Source organism: Xenopus laevis, chromosome 6L (assembly GCF_017654675.1).
Source record: "Xenopus laevis strain J_2021 chromosome 6L, Xenopus_laevis_v10.1, whole genome shotgun sequence".
Lineage (NCBI taxonomy): Eukaryota > Metazoa > Chordata > Amphibia > Anura > Pipidae > Xenopus > Xenopus laevis.
The window spans coordinates 98,485,042-98,504,945 of NC_054381.1; the positions used below are offsets into that span (position 1 = coordinate 98,485,042).

Sequence of the window (19,904 nt, forward strand, 5' to 3'; positions counted from 1 at the left end):
TACACAGGTCGAGATACGTAGCTGGAAACTGAGCTAATATTATATATATATATATATATATACATACTTCTGCATCTAGCAGTCATATTCTATTGGAAGAAAGTAGGTACCAGTATACACTGGTACTTATATTGCAGTGTCAACCACTGTAACCTGCAGAACTTAATATCCTCCTATTTGTGTCTGTGGTTGACACTCGCACTGTAAGTACAGATCTCTAGTCTCTTATTCTTTAACATAACTCTCCTTTGTATTTATTCGCATTTGTAATGAGCCCAGTATGTCTATATCTCTTAAGCTGGTCATAGACGCAAAGATCCGATCGTACGAATCATCGTACAATCGGACTTTCCCATCTCCCGACCTGCCACTAACCATTCCGATCAAATAAAGTAGTAAAAGAACAGTTCAGCCGATGTTCTGCCGCTGACAGCAATCGTACGAAAGTTATGTCCGACCAAAGCTAGTGACAGTCTCCCCCTGAAAATCGTACGATCGGCAATACATGCCGAGATATTACCCGCAGCCGACAAATCTTTTAACCTGTCTGATCGACCAAACGACCGATCTCCGCCGGACGAAAAATAACGGGATTCTCCACACACGGTCCGAAAATCTTACAAATCCTCGATTCGTACGATCAGATCTTTGCGTCTATGGCCAGCTTTAGACTCCCTCGTTCAAACCACCACCTGATTGCTAAAGTAAATTGGACTACAGTAACTGGATAGCTGCTGAAATTTCAAACCATATTGCTGATAAGCAAAAACTAAATAATTTATAAACAACAAAATATAGAAACAGAAGACCAATTGAAAATTGTCTTATACTGTAGTATCACTGTCTACACCATACTAAAAGTTAATGTAATGGTAAACTACCCCTAAATCGTATCAATGAAGAGCTGCAAAAAAAATGCAGAGGAAAATAACTGCACACATGGATAAGTGTGCTAGTGGTTTGAATATTCTGTTTCAGGTGCCTTTATGACTTATACTGATATAATATAACAGGTCCCTTGGGAAAACTGTGACTTGCAGCTTAAAGGGCAATTCACCTTCATTAGCAAAGCTGTAATTGAAAAAAACACAGAAATATGTCCAAACTTTCATAACCTGCCAAATTTTGTAAAATGAACATGGTAATTAGTGGGTGTGGCCTCAAAGTGGGCGTCATCAAAAATGTTGCCGCGCTTCGAACGCAATTTTTTTGTCCCTCTTTTTATTTCCAAAATGTTGGGAGGTATGGTCTTCGGGTTCATACCGACTGCGTATGCTCCAAAAGTGCCATAATTGCGAAGAGGAGCCAAAGAAATCGGAAGATCCGGCATTTCAGGGCTATTGAAGTATGCAGGGGCAGTCCTGGATTTGTGGCAAGGCCACAAAGGCCCGGGCCTAGGGCGGCAAAATTTGAAGTGCGGCATGCCACCCAAGCCGCATCTGAAAGAGCACTAAGAGCACTGACAAATGTGTTCTCATGGGGGGGATGTTCGCATGATAGGACCTGGCAGCTGAGGGGCAGACGCATGGGAGGTGCGCGCGTTTGCATGCGGGCGCTAGGACCCAGTCGACCTAGGGACGCGAAAGGATGAAATCCGGCCCTGTGCAGGGGGGAAGCAGGGTGGGGTCACTATAAAGGTTAGTAGATAGGTGCTTTTCTTAATTGTGGGATTGAGTTCTCCTTTAAAAGAACCAGCTAAAAATCACCCTATGTTCCTACAGCTACAACTTAGATCAGTATAACTGTGAGGCTCACCTGTAATTCTGGTGGGCTCTAGAAGTCTCGTTGTTCTGCATATTTGGCCTTTGATATAAAATGATTAGTTCAAAAGAAAGTATATATAGCTTTGTCCAAAATAATAATCCATTTGTGCAATGTTGTCATAGAGACAGTTCTCCTTCACGTTAACCGTATCCACAACCAATGATCAAGTACCTTGTGAAAGCAAAAATGATTTTATTTTGGCAATGACCCTGTATTTGCCCATATTCATTCCATATTTATTCCATCCCAGCCCCGCTGCTTCTCAGAAAGTGGTACATTAATAGATGTTAGAATGCATTCACAGTTTTTTAAAAGGATCACAAACTGTACAGAAGGTGCTGCTGGAACGAAACCTATTGCTTTATAATCTTACAAAAAATAGATCCGTTTATTATTTGTATAAAATATAAATTCTGCAGGCAGACCAACACTGCTGTGCACTCATCAAAAAGGTAGTTCCAATGTTTCTATATGAAAAGTAAAAGCATTCAGTGGTTGTAAGTGATTATTGAATATGTCATTAAGGCTTATGCTGGGTGGCATTTAACCTACTTCAGCCAGCTGAAAATTGGCCACCACTGCCCCCTGCTGCTCCAACTAAAATTAATGAGATACATGTGGAGATGCAGGTCTGAGGGCTTTTCAGCCCAACAACACTCACCAAAGCATGCTCAAGCCTAAGCCGTCAGATCAAGGACCATATCAATGCACAGATCAGATGTGATTCTTGATACACATGAAAATCAACCTGCCCATCGTCATCTGCAAAATTTACAAGCAAATAACAGTCGGGTAGGCTGCCAGAGGCTAATGAATCAGATGAAAATTAAGCGTAGGACTGGCCAGATATGGGATGACTTTGACGTAGTTGGCCAGTTTAAATATATTGCAATATATGGACAAACAATCCCTGTTTTGTTTAAAGGGTAAGACATTTTTCAATAGCAGTATGCACAAAATGTCTCTGTCTTAAATATATTGATAATGGGTTGAGTGCAGAGGACTCTTGTATTTGTCTATATGTATTTTGTGGTCACAGCCTCATTGCACCCCCGCCTAATGGTTTTAAAAATTAGTTGTTATAGTTATACAGGAGCAGTGACCTACTCCATGTTGGTGCCCCTACCCTTTCCAGCTATAGTCAGGTGATCCCACTGGTGTCTAATAAAAGGGCAGCCGAGTTTGGGAGTTTTACTTTGAAAGCAGCTAGTAAGTTGCAGGTAAAACTTAGTCCCTTTGTAAAAAGTATAATGAAGCAATAGAACTCTTAATGAATCAGATGAAAACTGAGTGTAGGACTGGCCAGATATGGGATGACTTTGACGTAGTTGGCCAGCTTAAATATATTGCAATATATGGACAAACAATCCTTGTTTTGTATAAATGGTAAGGCATTTTTCAGTAGCAGTATGCACAAAATGTCTCTGTCTTAAATATATTGATAATGGGTTGAGTGCAGAGGACCTCTTGCAGGCCCGGACTGGCAATCTGTAAACTCGGGCAATTGCCCGTGGGGCCGCTCTATTTCTTGTTCAAGTGGGCCTCTCTTGAACAGAGTTGTGTGTTTCCCCCTCCCGTCGCCTTGAATGTAGGCAAGAAAAAAAAGAAACGGCACACCAATAGGGCAGGAGAGAGAGACTCTGCTGCTGTGCTCTGTGACAGCACGCCCCCTCCCTCCCCTCCCCGCAGCTTCGCTGGGCTGGCTGGGCTGTGTACTTGAATAGGAGACGTCACAGCTCGTCATGTGACTCGTCTCGTCTAGACCTGCCTCTCTGCATTGTGATCCGTCGGCATGTCAGCTCCTAGTAAGAGGTACTGCTCAGTAGGGGAGGTTTAAAGCTATAGACACGGGAAGGGAGCCTGGGAGAGGGATCACTGACTGTTTATTGCTTAAAATATTTTGTGCTGCGCAGGTACTAGCCACAATCTGTTACAATCTGGACTGTTGAGGGGGGAGGGAGTTCTAGTTCAACAAGTGCTTTGTTTTTTAGTTTAACTGTTTATTGCTAAAAATGTTTCGTGCTGCGCAGGTACCAGCCACAATCTGGACTGTTGGGGAGGGGGGTGGACTTGGTGAGTTCTAGTTCAGCGAGTGCTTTCTTTTTCGGTTTAATAATCATTAAACCAAAAAACAAAGCACTCGTTGTACTAGAACTCACCAAGTCCCCCCCCCAACAGTCCAGATTGTGTCTGGTACCTGCGCAGCATGAAACATTCTTAGCAATAAACAGTTAAACTAAAAAACAAAGCACTTGTTGAACTAGAACTCCCCAAACCACCCCCCCCCCAACAGTCCAGATTGTATCACTTGCATATCACATATCACTTGCATATTATAAGAAGCAATATACCCCATACTATAATGGTGAACTATTGAATCCTTGTAATTTTTAAATAAAATGTTCAAGGCTTATAATAAATGGCAAATCAACAAAGTGGTTAATATAGACACACTAGATTTATGTAGTGCCATTAAATAATATTTTACTGTATTATAATGTAATAATAATAATTAATTAATAACTGTAATATTTTACATTAATTACAGTTAAGCGAGAAAGGCAGCCCTTTATGCACATCACCTATAACCATTTTTGCAGTTTTACCCCAATATACTGTATGTGTGAATGAGTACAAAACATAGTGTCTTTACATGTGGGCTGCTTTGATTATTTTGCCCGGGCTGCTTTTTACTTCCAGTCCGGCCCTGACCTCTTGTATTTGTCTAGGCTGCCAGAGGGCCCCATACATGGGCAGATAAGCTGTCAAATCAGTTTGAATACTACAAATCGGCAGCTTAAGTCCTACTGTGTAAAAAAAATTGTTTATTTCAAGGCGCTAGATAAATAGGTAAAGATAAATTTATGCATTTTGGAATTGCTAGTCCTTCTGTTATTCAGATGCTAAGTTTTGCAGGCAGTAATTTGGTGGACAGACTGAAAGATGAATAAAAATCTAGCTTTATAGTCAGAGCTAACCTAAGCATCCAGATATCAACTTAGAATACATTCCCTGTGGAAAACCTCAAAAATGTAATGAAAAAAATAAACATTACCAGCAGAAGCACTCTGAGTCATGTTTACTAACTTTGGAGATAAGAGATAAATATCTTTGGCGATCTTTGGAAATGTTGTCCATGGCAATAAATCAGCAATTAGATTTAAATCTACAAGTTAAGGTGGGCCATACACATACCAATTACGATTTTTCCTGTGACCATTAGTCAAAATGTTCTGTCTTGGCCAATCGACGAGCCGACCGATCGCCAAGTCTTTTGCCAATGTTTTGGCAATAAATCGAACTTTGTTTCGTATGATAATATCTGTGCATTTATGGCCACCTTTAGAAAACAAAAGCAAAGTTCTGATTGGTTGTCATGGGCAATATCTCCGGAGATCTCTGGAGATATTTTTTTACAATGTTAATAATCATGCCCTGAGATTAGACTTCTCTACAAATTCATTTTATACTTTTGAATTTCCCATTTATGGACTGTCACACGCGGTAACTGTAAACTGTGACAAAAGCCCCGGAATTCTGGATACAATAAATGGAAATTGCAACTAGCAACTATTGCCTGAAAATGTGGCAGGCCAAATTTTCACTTAATAGTGTGCCATAAGGACAGTGATGTCTGCTATACACTATGGGAAGCAAATAGTGACAATTCCTGCAATTTTTTTCTATCTTTTCCAGAGAATTGACATTGTCTGCAAACCCCATCATGGGCCACTGCCCTAAAATTATGTTTTTTTGAGAAAGACATCAGATTTGCCCCAAAATATTTAAAAACAGATCATGCACTTATCAATGTGAGCACCATTAGGAACGGCTGTATGTATGCCTCTATGGTAGCTAAAGTGCTGGCTGCCATTGTGCAAGTGGTAGACAAAAAAATCTACAGCATGGAAGTCATTAGAAGATGCTGGAAGCCCCAACACCACATATCCCAGACCTGCTGTATTAAATAGTGCAAATGCTTGCTAAAATGTGATAATAAAATGATATATTTTGAATATATCAGCAGTGTGCTTTAGAAGCTATTATTCCCTGTGTCATCAATGTCATCAGTACTATTGTTATAGGTATTGTCAGACTCCAAGGCATCGATTTCATCACCCTCTTCATCAGCCATCCCATTCTTTGCTGGTTCCATAGTCGTTTCATTTTCCGATGCATCCACAGCTAGAGTTTCACATGGAACAGTAGAATCATCTTCCTGTCTTTCATCAGGAGTTAATGTGCCCCTGCCCCTTAGCTCACTAATGCTTTGTAATGCGGTCATTGGCCTTTCACTTCTCAGCCTTTTCTTGAGTTCCTCTTCTTTTGTCTGCAGTATTAAAGAGTTATTGTTAATAGAATAAAGGAATTGCTACAACTGCAGCATAGCACCTTATAAAAATATAACACCAAATGCTAATGAAAGAAAGTTCATAGGGGTCATTTGAAGTCTACATATGACTTTTAATTATTATGTATTGCAGAGTTGCTCAGAATTAGATCTTTCACATATTCTTCTTCAGCCATAACAATCCATTGAATTAAGTGAGGGGGGTGAGGTGTTCAGGGAAAAAAAGGTATGTGGCAGGGTTATACCTATAACAAAAAGCGTTAGATTCCAGTATTTTGTATTCTGCCAGTAAATAAACAACTGCATTCAAAAATACCTATTTATGACTTTGAGGGAAGGGTCAGTTACTTATAAACCAAACCTCTTCATCCCTAGCATGAATGAAAGCAGAAAGAACAAGTACAAGGGTCAACAAGTACTCTTATAAGCAGGGGTGTAATACATTTCTTTAACACTTGCAGTAGATTGGGGCAAGGATTATTAATGGATTCAGCTGGGCTACCCTATAGACTGCACACTGTAAAGTGTGATGCAGCATTTCATAATGCCTTTTCTCCTGTGTAAACAGGAGTTAGAGCTCTCTTGACTTTTTTTTCTTTTTTTAAAACTTTATTGTGACCTGATATGGTGGGTGGTCCCCAACCCCTTTTACCCTTGAGAAACATTCAGATAGACAAAAAGTTGGGGAGCAGCACAAACATGAAAATGTTCCTCGGCGGTGCGAATTAAGTGCTGTGACTGATCATTTGTTACAACTGATACTTGCCTCCAAACAATGAATTAAAAAATAAGCACCTGCTTTGAGGCCACTAGGAGCAACATCCAAGGGGTTGGTGAGCAACATGTTGCACACAAGCCACTGGTTGGGGATCACTGTTATAGGAAATCATTTTGTTCAAATGAACAACATGATGTGGTTACCTTTCGCCTTTCTTCAACTGCCTTCATTTTGGTTTCAATGTCTTCCTTCGTTATATTTTTGTTTTTCTTTTTTATAGTTTGCAGTTTTTCAAGCTTGGCTGGAGGCCTCCGTAAAGGTTTTCCTGGGGTGTCCATCTAAATACATACAACCAATTACAGGTGAATGGCAAAGATATTGCGGTTTTCAGCATTACAAAATTATCTGACAAGTCTCTAGGCAAACGGCAAAGCCATCTGGAACTTGCTAATAAATGGAGAACATCAATGTGAAATAACAATCCACATGTTCAATTTAGACATTTTGTTTGGACATCTGAGAAACATTCTGTTTCAGACTGTTAATCAGTAAGGAGAGGTCACCTGCATGACATTAGGATTGGTTGTAACCCAAAATATCAACATCACTTCTACTTGCAGGTAATCTGAAACCTTTGGCTCTCTATGTATTTAGATTAAGCATATTGTGAAACAAATATCATTTTTGCAGGCTGGTATTGTATTTTAAAAATAAGCTTCACCTTTAGCTGAAAGGATATCTATACAATAAAGTTATAACAGCCATGTTGGTAAAATACAATACTAAAAAGCTGCTGAAGTGTAAAGGTGGGCTTAATTGGGTCAATCCGAGTAGGTATCGCACAGGGCTCAACTGTACGGATACTGTATGAGGGGCACCCTTTTATTGTTTGGACAGACAGAACAAACCATGACAACAGGAAGATTATTCCTCATCTACTGATGTAACATACACTGGCAGATAATACATTGAAAAATAAGATATTACACTATGCCGAAGTGTCAGAACAGAAGCAGAAGGAAAACATAAACTGTTAAAAAAGGCCATACTCAAGTGTCCTCTGCAACGTTTTACAATGAAAAAGGAAAGCCATTAAGCAGTTCCTACTCACCAAAACATCAAAAGCTTCTCCATTCTTTACAACCTTGGTCTGGCTCTGTATGATGCCCTGATTCATAAGCTCTTCCAGAATATCAGAAGAAGTCTGCCTTTCTCGTGGAGTTCCTAGTGCACTGTTCAGCAATGGCAAGTCTACAACATTTTACAAAGAAAAGAGGGCAGGTTATACATAGTGCACCACAAGCAAAAGATGCAAAACATATTCAAGTTCATATTCCAGTGTTTATGTACATTTTACATTTATAATGAGAATTTATATCTTATATTTAAGGAACATCTATATTCTGTTTATTTCCCCCTAAAGTATACAGTGCTAGGCTCTGGAAAGTAAATGCTTCCTTCCCCGATCCATTAAGCATTGTCTGCTTTCACCTTTTTTGTTCCTAAAATCCATTTGACAGATGACAAATGCAGGAGGTTTAGATGATATTACAGCTAAGCCAAGGAATAAACATGGCTATAAAGTTACCATTAGTTATTTGTGTCAATGTTAATTTAAAGGGGAACTATCACGAAAATAAACTTTCAAAATACAACCAATTAAATATTCTGCATTGTTTCTGAAATAATCAAGTTAATATTTACTATTCCTCTCTCAGCATCTGTTTCTCTTCATTCTGTCTTCATGCAGCATTCGGGCGTCAGATATTTATTGACAGTTGGATCCAATATCTTATAGGGGTGGCTTCCTTTCCTAGCAGATGAATTAGAGCTCACTCTAATTCCAGTACAAAATCTAACAAAAACAACTGCCTTTTGCACAAATTCTGCATGTAGAGAGACAGGATTTCTGGTGAGCTCTTATACATCTTCTAGGCAAAAGGAGCCCCCCTATAAGATATATTGGATCATTCATCTAACACCCAACTGCTGCATGAAGACAGAATGAGGAGAAACAGATGCTGAGAGAAGAATAGTGAAGATAAACTTGATTATTTCAGAAACCGTACATAATTTTTAATTGATTGCATTTAGAAAGTTTCATATTTCAGTATGATGAAGCTAATATTACATTTTCATGATAGTTCCCCTTTAAGTTGGTTCCTCAGTTCAGCCAACTTCTGACTCAAATAAAAGAACAATCCTTGAGAAATGTTCTCTGTCTCTTTAAAAAAAACTTTGACTACATACAGTTTAAATCTACCGAGGTACAATGTTAGAAAACTAATGGGGAAGGTCCCCATAGGCTAAGGTTTTTTTGATCGAAGAAAAATCCTTCGATCGATCGATTAAAATCCTTCGAATCGTTCGATATTCTAATTCGTAGGATTTAACTTCAGTGGTGAAGGGGTGGGCGATCGACGGAGCCTCTTTCTGGGGTAGAATTTAATGCAAACCTTGATGTGAGCCTACTTAGAATACTACAATTCATTTCTATTAATTGAACAGTGGGTCAACTTTTGATACTACCCAGTTGTACTATCTCCTTCTATGGAAATGGGAGGGTGCGCCTGAGGGTGAAGGGGTGGTGGAAATACTAAGGCTGGAAAGTGGTGGTGGAATGTGTAGTTTAATTTATGACCCTGATTGGCTGGTTGTGTGCAACCAATCCGTGTAATTGCCACTTTACTTACCCGTCTCTATGTACCAGGAAACTGGGAGGCTGTAAACAATGGTAAAGGGGTGGTGGACCAATTGGGACTCGTAAGTGAATTTATGCCAAGTTTGGCAGGTGGATTGGATACCCATTTTCTATAGACTACGATATACAGTATTTGTCTTTATTACCACCACATTACCACTGTAGTGTTTCACTACAGACTCAATAAATCAGCCTAATACTCATCTTATGTTTTGCATATATCGCTTAACCTAATTTAGGTTCTTCGTCTCCCTGTTCCTAACTTTATTTAAAATGTTCTCCTGGACTCACGATTTTATCTAATTTATTAGTAAAAGTTAAGTTTTAATTTGTTCCCTGAGTTATCAGGTTCTATGATGGGGTGGTGCAATTTCAAGGGTTAACGCTTTCTTTCTTTTGTATTATTCCTTAGTAAATGTGCCCCTTATTGTGTGGTATAGACTATAGTACCCCCTAAGGTGGGATTTATTATTCTGCAAGCCCCTGAAGCATTCTCCATAAGCATTAATGTACAGTTCCACATACTGTATTAGTGATTACAAATGGTGGTGTCTTATGGCTATATAGAAATGGATAAGACAAAGAATACAGCAGTGCCCATGTTTATTTACCATTGCAAATATCCTGAGGAGTGTCCTTTACATATAAAAGAAAAATTAAATCCTGGGTTGTTTATTATAAGGTAAGTCTAATTCAATCTGATCTAATTCAAAACAGCAGTAATAATGATAATATGCCTACTGTTCCTTTCTTCAACCCAGTAGGGAGGGTAGAGCTGAGCAACCCTCATGGGACTACCTAAGAAGGTTTGATTGCTGACTGCTAAAAAAAGCCCAAAGATCATAGAACTGCACAATGTAAATAATCACAAGAGAGATAACAATGCATTCCACTAAATGCATATGACTGGTAATCACTCATTTCTAGTGCCCCAGGTAAGCATTCATGTGCTGATGTTCCAGTGGAATTACATTTAGGGTTATGTGGTTGCTAAGGCACAAGTGTTTAAAACTGAGGGAATTGTGTTCACCTGAGCATTTTACACCTCTTAGTTGTTAAGGAGATACAATGCACACTGTCTCACTTGCTTGTCAGGCCAGGCACCTTTCATGTGCATGAAAATCCTAAACATATGGGTTGTCAACAACATAAACACGTCAAAGCAAATAAACTAACATACACCTGAGGAAAACATGGAAACTGATTGCCTTTACACTAGGTGTGGCGGTACAGCAACAAACATTCTTAAATATGTCTAGAGCATCATTTCAGTCTAGGAGCCTGCATGCGCTGTACTCGTTAGAATTTTGAATTTTTTGCTTATAATGGAGTTAGCTAATTCAGAGCTTTCTGTATATCGGGTTTCCAGATAAGATCCCATACCTGTATAAAGATTGACTTCAAAATCCATGATTAATATAACGTACATGTAGCATGTTACCGGTATATTCCTTATTGGATATAATGACGTATATAAATTTAAGAAGGCAATCATAAGATGAGATATACCTCAGTGCATTTGGGTGCCTGCGTTATAGAAATAAGATTGTAAGCTCCACTGGGGCTGATGTGAATTATTAAACATTCTATATTATATTTCAAAAAAATATAAATAATTCACTTAGGGGCAGATTTATCAAAGGTCGAGATGAATTTTCGGATGAAAAAAATTTGAATTTTGAGCTATTTTTTGTGTACTTTGACTAGGGAATAGTCCAAATTCGATTTGAATTTGAAAAAAATTCAAAAATTTGAATATCGAAATTTATTATGTATTGTCTCTTTAAAAATTTGAGTTCGACCATTCCCCATCTAAAACCTGCCGAATTGCTGTTTTAGCTGATGGGGGTTCAAAGCAGTGCAGGACCCCGCACACCCTGTAGAACGACAAAGACGCCTGGTGCACAAGGGTAGAGGCTCGGCCACCTCACAACAGGGTACAAATCAACAAAATCCGATGGCACACAGGACTAAAGGAATTCTTCCATATTTTATTTAAAAGCGGAATGCAAATGCAACGTTTCGGGGAATAAAACCCCCCTTTGTCAAGCATCGGATTTTGTTGATTTTTAGTCTATGGGGGACCTCTAGAACGTATTTGGAGTCAATTGGTGGACTTTGAAAAATTTAAATTTCTTTGCGGAAAAACTTCAAATCGAATTCGATCTAATACGCTATTCCTTTGATTTGTACTACGATTTGAATTCGCCCGAATACAGACCAATTCGACCAAAAAAAAACTTTGACTTAATTTCAGTTGATCTTTTTGAATTCGAATTTCGAAGGTTTTTGAATTCGAAATTCGACCCTTGATAAATATGCCCCATACTGTATTAGGGCAGATGCCAAGTACTTTCCGTAATTTGGATCTTCATACCTTATGTCTACTTGAAAATCATGTAAACATTAAAAAGACCCAATAGGCTCTGTATAATTATTACAGAGGAAAAGGAAATATTTTTTATTTGGATAAAATGGAGTCTATGGAAGACGGCCTTTCCATAATTCAGCGCTTTCTGGATATCAGGTTTCCAGATAATGGTTCCCATACCTGTAGTATCAATGATGGCAAAAGCCATTTTCCATTTAAAGCACAGGTAGAGTGACAGAGTGATCCACCCTGTGGGCCAGTGACTGGAGTGTATTGTTCCCTCTAAGCTCTGCACACACAGTTTATAATGCCAATGCAAAACAATATGTGGAGCCCATAACACACACAATTCAGCACTTGTATGGGTGTACTTACCCCTTTGTGTACACAATAAAAGTCAATGTGGGGATGGTGAAAATATACAAAAACAGCTGAGACCCCTGCAATACTTTACCATTGTTCAGTTTTCCTCTAGGAGAAGACAACTTCTCTGTAACTGTCCCTGGAAGAGCCCCAGATGCTTCATCCTCAATTCCCAAACCACTATCCATGGTTCCTTTTGAAAAGGCAGAGCCATCTCTGGCACTGTGACTGTTGTTATTGTTTCCTTTAATGTCATCCTTAAAGTGAAATGGAAATGAAATGATAATCAGACAAGGAGCAATGCCATTTGGGATGTATGCTTCCGGAACATTTGTGTTAAAAGGGTGGTTCACCTTTAAGTTAATTTTTAGTAAATTATACAATGGCTAATTCTAAGCAACGTTTCAATTGGTCTCCATTTTTTAAATAGTTTTTTTATTATTTGCCTTCTTGTTCTGACTCTTATTATTTCTAATTTGTATTACTCATCTTCCTATTCAGGCCCTCTCCTATTCATATTCCAGTTTCTTATTCAAATCAATGCATGGTTGCTAGGGGAATTTGGACTGAAATTGCAAACTGGAGAGGGGACGACACTTTGCAACAAAAAACACAGCTACTAGAAGCAGGACTGCCACAGTGAAACATCTTTTTTCTTTTTGGAATTTAGTTTATATTGAATTTATGATTGTACAGTTATGTGACCTGTTATCCAGAATGTTCAGAACCTGGGGTTTTTCCAGATAATGGATCTTTCTGTAATTTGGATTTTCTTACCTTACATTCACTAGAAAATCATTTAAAAATTAAATAAAGCCAATAGGCAGGTTTTACTCCAATAAAGATTAATTATATTTTATTTTGGATCAAGTAAGAGGTACTGTTTTATTATTACAGAGAAAAATAAAATCATTTTTAAAACAAATTGGATTATTTGGATAAAATGGAGCCTATGGGAAAAAGACTTTCCGTAATTCAGAGCTTTCTGTATAATGGGTTTCTGGATAATGGATCCCATACCTGTATTGTGCATAACATGTTTCTCTGTAGATATATTATGCAACCCCATAAAGCACTGTCTCAGTTGTATGTCCCTGCCCCCCCCCCCAGCAGTAGCTTGGAATGCTTAGCCACATACATGTTATACCAAAAGGATCTTGATAAATGTTTAAATTTGTTGTCTGCATTACTGTAACCTGCCTACCTGCCTCCCCAACAAGTCTTCGGTCTCTGTCCCCAGTGTTAGCTGATCTAATGATTATCTGCTAGCATGGTACAGTTTTATTCACTTCATTGCACCCACTTTCAGGAATTGTACTCCATGTCCTTCCAAGGCTTTCTACCCTTCATAAAGGAATATATCAGTGTCACCCCAATAACTCTCACACACCACTGAGAACTCTGACCTGGCTCCCTGGCTGGACTTTGCTTTTTGAGTCCCATCCGCTGTTCCTCCCTTCTGTAGGTTGCACCACCTGGATTCTGGAGTTCTTACAGCCCATGCTGAGTTCTCCGCTTTTCTATTCAGAAGTCCCTAAGTACAGTGCTGTCTCACTCTCTTGCACTTATAGTGACAATGGCTGGCAGCCAGGGACTCCCAGGTTACCATGGAAGGTTGCTACAATAAATGACATCAGTATATTGGAATTTTACACTGTGGTGGTGTGTGAGCTGTGTGTGACCACCCCGGGGCTTGCCCTGCCTTCTTGTAAACATGCATTTAAAGTGGAATGTGCCAGCTGAGTGCTGTCTGCATTTTATTGTGTAGCAAAAAGGGTCTTGTTTGTTTGGACTGTGTCCTGCAAAACTCTTGATTGTTTTTTATTTTTTTTTCTTAAACAAGTTATATCGTTTTATTAATTTAAACTGAAATAAATGTAAGCTCAAAGGTGTGATTGACCCCAATAAAAAGTGCCCGACAAAAATGTGGACCCAATAATTGTCATAATGACAACTACAAATGTTTGGGCAGCCCCCTATTTTGGGCATAAAGGAACATACCAGCTCTCTGCCATGTCAATGGACTTCTGAGGGTCTGGACAAATTCACAGTACCTTGGTAATTCATCAGTGCTCCAAAAGACTTCTCTTGGTTTTCCTGCTGACCTACAAACAAAAACCCCAAAATAATAAACAAAGGACATGGACACATTAGCTTAGTCTCATGCTAGATATACAAACTCTTGTAAGTTTGTAAGCATTTAATTTCCATCTTCCTCGTGGTTTTTTTATCCATCTAATGGATTTTTCAGCATTTTCTCCTTCTGTGGATGCTCATCATCTAAACAAGTAAGTGTTAACCTGCTCATGGCCTAGTGCAGGGGTGTCCAAACTTTTTGCAACGAGGGCCAGATTTGGTGAGGTGAAACTGTGTGGGGGCGACCATTCAGCTTGACATTCAGCCTGACACCAATATCCCTTCTGAGGTGGCTAACTCGATTTAAGCCCTAAAGTGACAAATTATCAGGCTTCTACATGTAAAATGTTGCACAGTGCTGATCTGAATTGTAAATTCATATGAACTGAGCCTTCTCTATAAGTGCTAGTTTGCATTCATAGATTACTGTGTATTAAAATTAAAGATGGTTGATGCTCTATTTATAATATTAAAAGAAACAGAATGGACAGATTTCTAAAAATTATAGTAGCTAGACACTCAGTTTTAGGAGTGGCAAGTGTATACAGAAGATGCCTTTATTTCTTTGTCTATTTATTTGTCTGCTGTTGGACTACAACTCCCAGAAAGCCCTGTTCTAAGACTTATAGTTTGACAACAACTGAAGGCTTATTACTGAAACACAGCTAAATTAAAACACCAAGAAGGTAAAAGCCATAAATTAAAAAGATGTTGCTAATAGTCAGTTTCTAAAAAAAAAAAATAAGGCTAAAGTAACTAGAAATGATTATATGGCATGTCTGTGGCATGGGCAGCATGTGACCTACATGGTCCAGTACCACCACTCTTGTGGCCAAACCTCAGTCCTGGCTCATCCCATCTGATGCTGTCTGTGAAAAAAGCAGAATGAGCTTCGTAAATGGTGTTTAGCATTTTATGCAATCCAGGCATGGAGGCGAGTGTGTGAAGCGATAACAAAGGGCCCACAGTCCCCTTGTCCTTTCAGGTGCAAATAATGAAACATACCACAGCTTCAGTGCAATAGCTATTCCCACAAGTCAGGATTCCCACAAGTCAGGAGGGAGGAAAAGTTTAAGCACAGGGAGGAAAAGTTCGACTTCACATCCACCAAGACTCCGGTAAGGAGAGGAGCGCTGCGCCATTGAGCACGGGGCAGCTGTAACTGAAGAAGTGAAATGTGGAAATGTGGAGCAGCCAGTGTCCTACGTGCCTCAGAGCTGCCTTACCAAAGTCTGCATGTGTCTTAAGATGGCCATAGACGCAACGATCCGATTGTACGAATCGTTTATTCGTACGATTTTCGGACTGTGTGTGGAGAGTCCCGAAAATTTTCGTCCTGGCGGACGTTTGGTTGATCGAACAGGTTAGAAAATTTCTGTCGGCTGCGGGTAATATCTCTGCGTGTATTGCCGATCGTACGATTTTCGGTGGGAGACTGTCATTGCTTTGTCAGTCATACGATTGCTGTCAGGGGCAGAACATCGGCTGATCTGTTCTTTAACTACTTTATTTGGTCGGAATGGTAAGACTTTGATCTGAATGGTTAGTGGCAGGTCAGGAGATGGGAAAGTACGATCGAAAAATGATCTATGGCCAGCTTTAGGGAGCTGCTTTCTGCAGGCTGCGCTGCATGTTCCAATCAGCAGCACAGACACCCTAGATCTGAAAGGCACGGCGAGAGCAGCTCGTCATTACCTGCTGTGGGCTATTAAAAATGGATTGCGGGCCGCATTTGGCCCTGGGGCCATAGTTTGGACATCCCTGGGCCCTAGTGCAGCTTTTTGTAACAATAATTTCATAAAAGCTATAAACTTAAAAACTGTCAATGATAGCCTGCTATTTTGCCCAATAAAATCTCCCTTTTGCTATGGGGTAGGGGCCATAAAACTGCTTCTATCGTTGGGCAAAGTGCCTTCTGCCTTAAACAAACAGGGAATAAATGGAGGATAACAAACAAGGGTTACAGAGTACAATAGGATTAGAGGGCCCTTCAAATTATAGTTTACAAATTAAAGGTTAGGGTACAATTGAGACATTAGGATTTTAGAAACAATTTGTGATTTTTGATACAGCAATGATTGATTAATTAAGGTACATTGAATAAGCTTCTTTAAATAGATGGGTCTTTAAGGAGCGCTTGATCCAGACTAAGATATAATTAATCCCTATTTTAAGCAAAACCATCTGATGGATTTATTTAATGTTTAGATGTTTCTATTAGACTTAAAGTATGAAAATCCAAATTACGAAAATCCATGGTCCCAAGCATTCTGGATAACAGGTCCCAAACCTGTACTGATTTTGCTCTGAATAGATTAAGAAAAATACAGCAAATCATGTTGAGAAATTGGGTATATAATTTCCCTTTATGGGGCTGATTTGTACACTTTGGTAAACTTTGATGGTATATTAGGAACTCTATATAGCAGACTGAAGATTAATGCCACATCAGCCTTGCAGAAAGCATTATTAGATGTTTTGGTCTATCTGTCAATGACAAAAGGTTAGTGGCTTTTTCGGCTACACTGATTTCTCAGGAAAAGTATGTTAATGCTTGATATTGTACTAATAGTAACCCAGTAATCCCCCGATGCATTTATGAGTACATCTATGATCTGTGCAATTATAGTTTTTTCAGCACTTAATGAGATATATAATTAACATACAACCTTTCCAAAATGAATAAAAGTTCTCAAGCATACATTAATTAGTAAATTATTAGCTGCAGAATATATGCTAATAACAAGTGAATGCTTAATGTCAAATTTTATTATGTTTGCTAAGAAAAATGGAATAAAGGGCTTGTGAGTAGCATTGTTTTATACTGATATTAAGGGGGTTATTTTTCAAAATCTGGTTTTATCTCAACATTTTCTTCTACAAACTCCGATCAAATTCGTTCAGGTTTTTTTTACTCTTATTTATTATTACATTTTCCCGAAAATTAGCTTTGCAGGAAAAAAATTTCACCCGAAAACTCTGATTTCTTTTTGCCCAAAAACTTAGAAAACTTCGGGGTATTGCACAAAACCCAGCGCACATCAAAAAACCATGCTCCCATTGACTTATATGCATCCCCGACAGGTCTGAGATGCCAGATTTTCTGACTATTCCATCCATGGGGTTTAATAAATTTCTGAAAAATTCCTGATTTTTTAAAAGTCCGATTTTATAAAAAAAAAAAATCATAAAATTTTTCAGGATTTTTGCAATATTTAGTAAATAACCCCCTAAGGCTGACTTTCAAAATCTTCATCCATCTTCATGAAAATAATGGGGAAGAAAGCATGTGCTGCCTAATCAGGCAAACTTTTTCTCCCTGGAACAATTGAATTTGAATGATTTTAAAATAATCGTGAACATAAGATTCCAAAAAAGAAGTATTCAGTTTAGTTGCTGGGGGCACTAGTGCAGCCCAATTATCACTGAGGGGCAGTGTCTGGAAAATGTAGCCATAGGCAGCAGAACGTATTTTAGAAAGTTGGGCCAAGAAAAGAGACAAGCAATTTTAACTGTGCTCACTAATGCCATCTTCTAATGCCACACACCTTTCTATTAGGGATGGGCGAATTTTTTCGCCTCGTTTCGCCGAAAAAATGACGCCCATAGACTTGTATGGAGACTTGTATGTTGGCGAAGCGAAACGGGTCAAATTCGCCCATCCCTGCTTTCTATCTCATATCTTTATATTACTCAGCGAGAGCAATGTGTAGTGGTAACAATAGCACATTATTATTAGGAAACATTTTTTTTAATAGAAGTGGAAGCTGCTGTATTATTATTATTAATAACAATATCAAGTATGTACAGTACACCAACATTTATTTCACTTCTCTACAATAGAAGGGGCTATATTTTAAAATGTACTGGTTACTTATAAAACAGACTAGTAAAGGAGCTGAGAAATGGCCTGCTCATACCTTCACAATTTATTGTCAGAGTTAATAATTAATCGTCAGTCAAGAATTCCGGTAAAACTGCAACTTCCAGTGTTAGAGTTAGAAATCATTTACTTGAATACTTTTAAATACGGCATACATCTAAATACCATTGTTAGGGCTATGCCACACATAGCTATTTGGGTGTTTTGTCTGCAACACTGCACAAACTATAAGGATGTGTGCACTATCTGTGAGCAGGAGGGACCAATGCATTGATCCTTATCTACCAGTTGATCTTTTGAAGATGACTGGTAGATTGTCATGTGGACTTTCTCCTGCACTGCCCGGCCACTGTCTTCCCCAATGGATAGTTCACCTAAAAGTTCTAATTTAGTATGTTATAGATTAGATTAGACTATTCCTAGATTGGACTATACCAACTTTTTAATTATACTTTTGATTTTTGTTTACATCTGCCCCTTGCACCTTGGAGTTTTGTTGGCGGTCACTAATCCCAGAACCATTTGAGGCTGCAAATGTATTGTTACTTTTATTGCTTCTCTTTCTCTTCAGCCCTGCCCTCCTTCTAGCATTCATTACAATAATGCCCTGGGTCCTGAATAACATAGCTGCTACATGAATGCTTTAAGAAAAGACTTCATATTTCAACTTGTCCCTTCATTGAGAAGCATGGGGTGCACTTATTATGCGCTGTTATTATTTGTCACTGTGCATTTTCAAATGCTAATAAATATAATTGGAAAAGAAAGAGAAGCACGGACCTGCTGAAAATGTTTAATGAGAATAACAAAATAACATATTTTAGTATGATGTAGAGAGGGATATTCTGAGACATTTTGCAATTGATTTACATTGTTATTATTTGTGGTTTTTGAGTTTTTTTGCTTTTTATTCAGCAGCTCTCCCATTTGCCATTTCAGCAATCTGGTTGCTAGGGTCCAAATTGCCCTAATATGTGTGTAGCCTTAAAAAGTATTTGCATTTTAGATGGGGCAGTGACCCCCATTTGAAAGCTGCAAAGAGTCAGAAATTTAAAGCAAGTAACTCAAAAACTATAAAAAAATAAAGGCCTATTGCTTAGAATTAACCATTCTATAAAATATTAAGAGTTAACTTAAAGGTGAACCACCCCTCTAATTAAATTTTTCGTTGCACAAAAAATTGTTGGGTAGCCTTTTTTTACTAGGAAAATAATAGGCATGGCAAGTCATGTATTGTTTAGATCATGGAAGGTCAGCAAAGTAATGAGTGAATGGACTAGTTTCATTCCAAAGCTACAACGTGCAATTTTAAGCCATAAATCCAATGCACTTGAGTCCATATGAGGGATAAACCTGTGAAACTGTATGTTCTTATCCTGTCTCTCATCTATAGTTTGATATACACCATATCACACCTTTTCCAATGCTTGAACTCATTACTGAAAAAATAGAAAGCCTTATTAAAAAGTTTTCACAAACATTAACACACGTTTGGGGAACATATTCTATATAACTGAGCAACCTTGATACTGCTGTGCCTGAGTGAAATGTTAAATATTTCAATTTTCCATATTTAAAAATGTACTGTAAAAGCATTTGGCAGCTTTTCACTCTGTG

General features: G+C 38.5%; 1 protein-coding gene across 1 annotated transcript; it reads right to left on the bottom strand.

The window, feature by feature from the left end:
* Positions 1-1,939: 1,939 nt before the first annotated feature.
* Positions 1,940-13,905, bottom strand: LOC100137623 (stathmin domain-containing protein 1). The gene is made up of 5 exons (XM_018267812.2): positions 13,675-13,905; positions 12,360-12,525; positions 7,945-8,084; positions 7,037-7,171; positions 1,940-6,094 (listed from the first exon to the last, which is right to left on the bottom strand). The coding sequence occupies exons 1-5, from the start codon at positions 13,768-13,770 to the stop codon at positions 5,798-5,800; spliced, it is 834 nt and encodes a 277-aa protein (XP_018123301.1). The 5' UTR covers positions 13,771-13,905; the 3' UTR covers positions 1,940-5,797.
* Between the last annotated feature and the right edge of the window lie 5,999 nt (positions 13,906-19,904).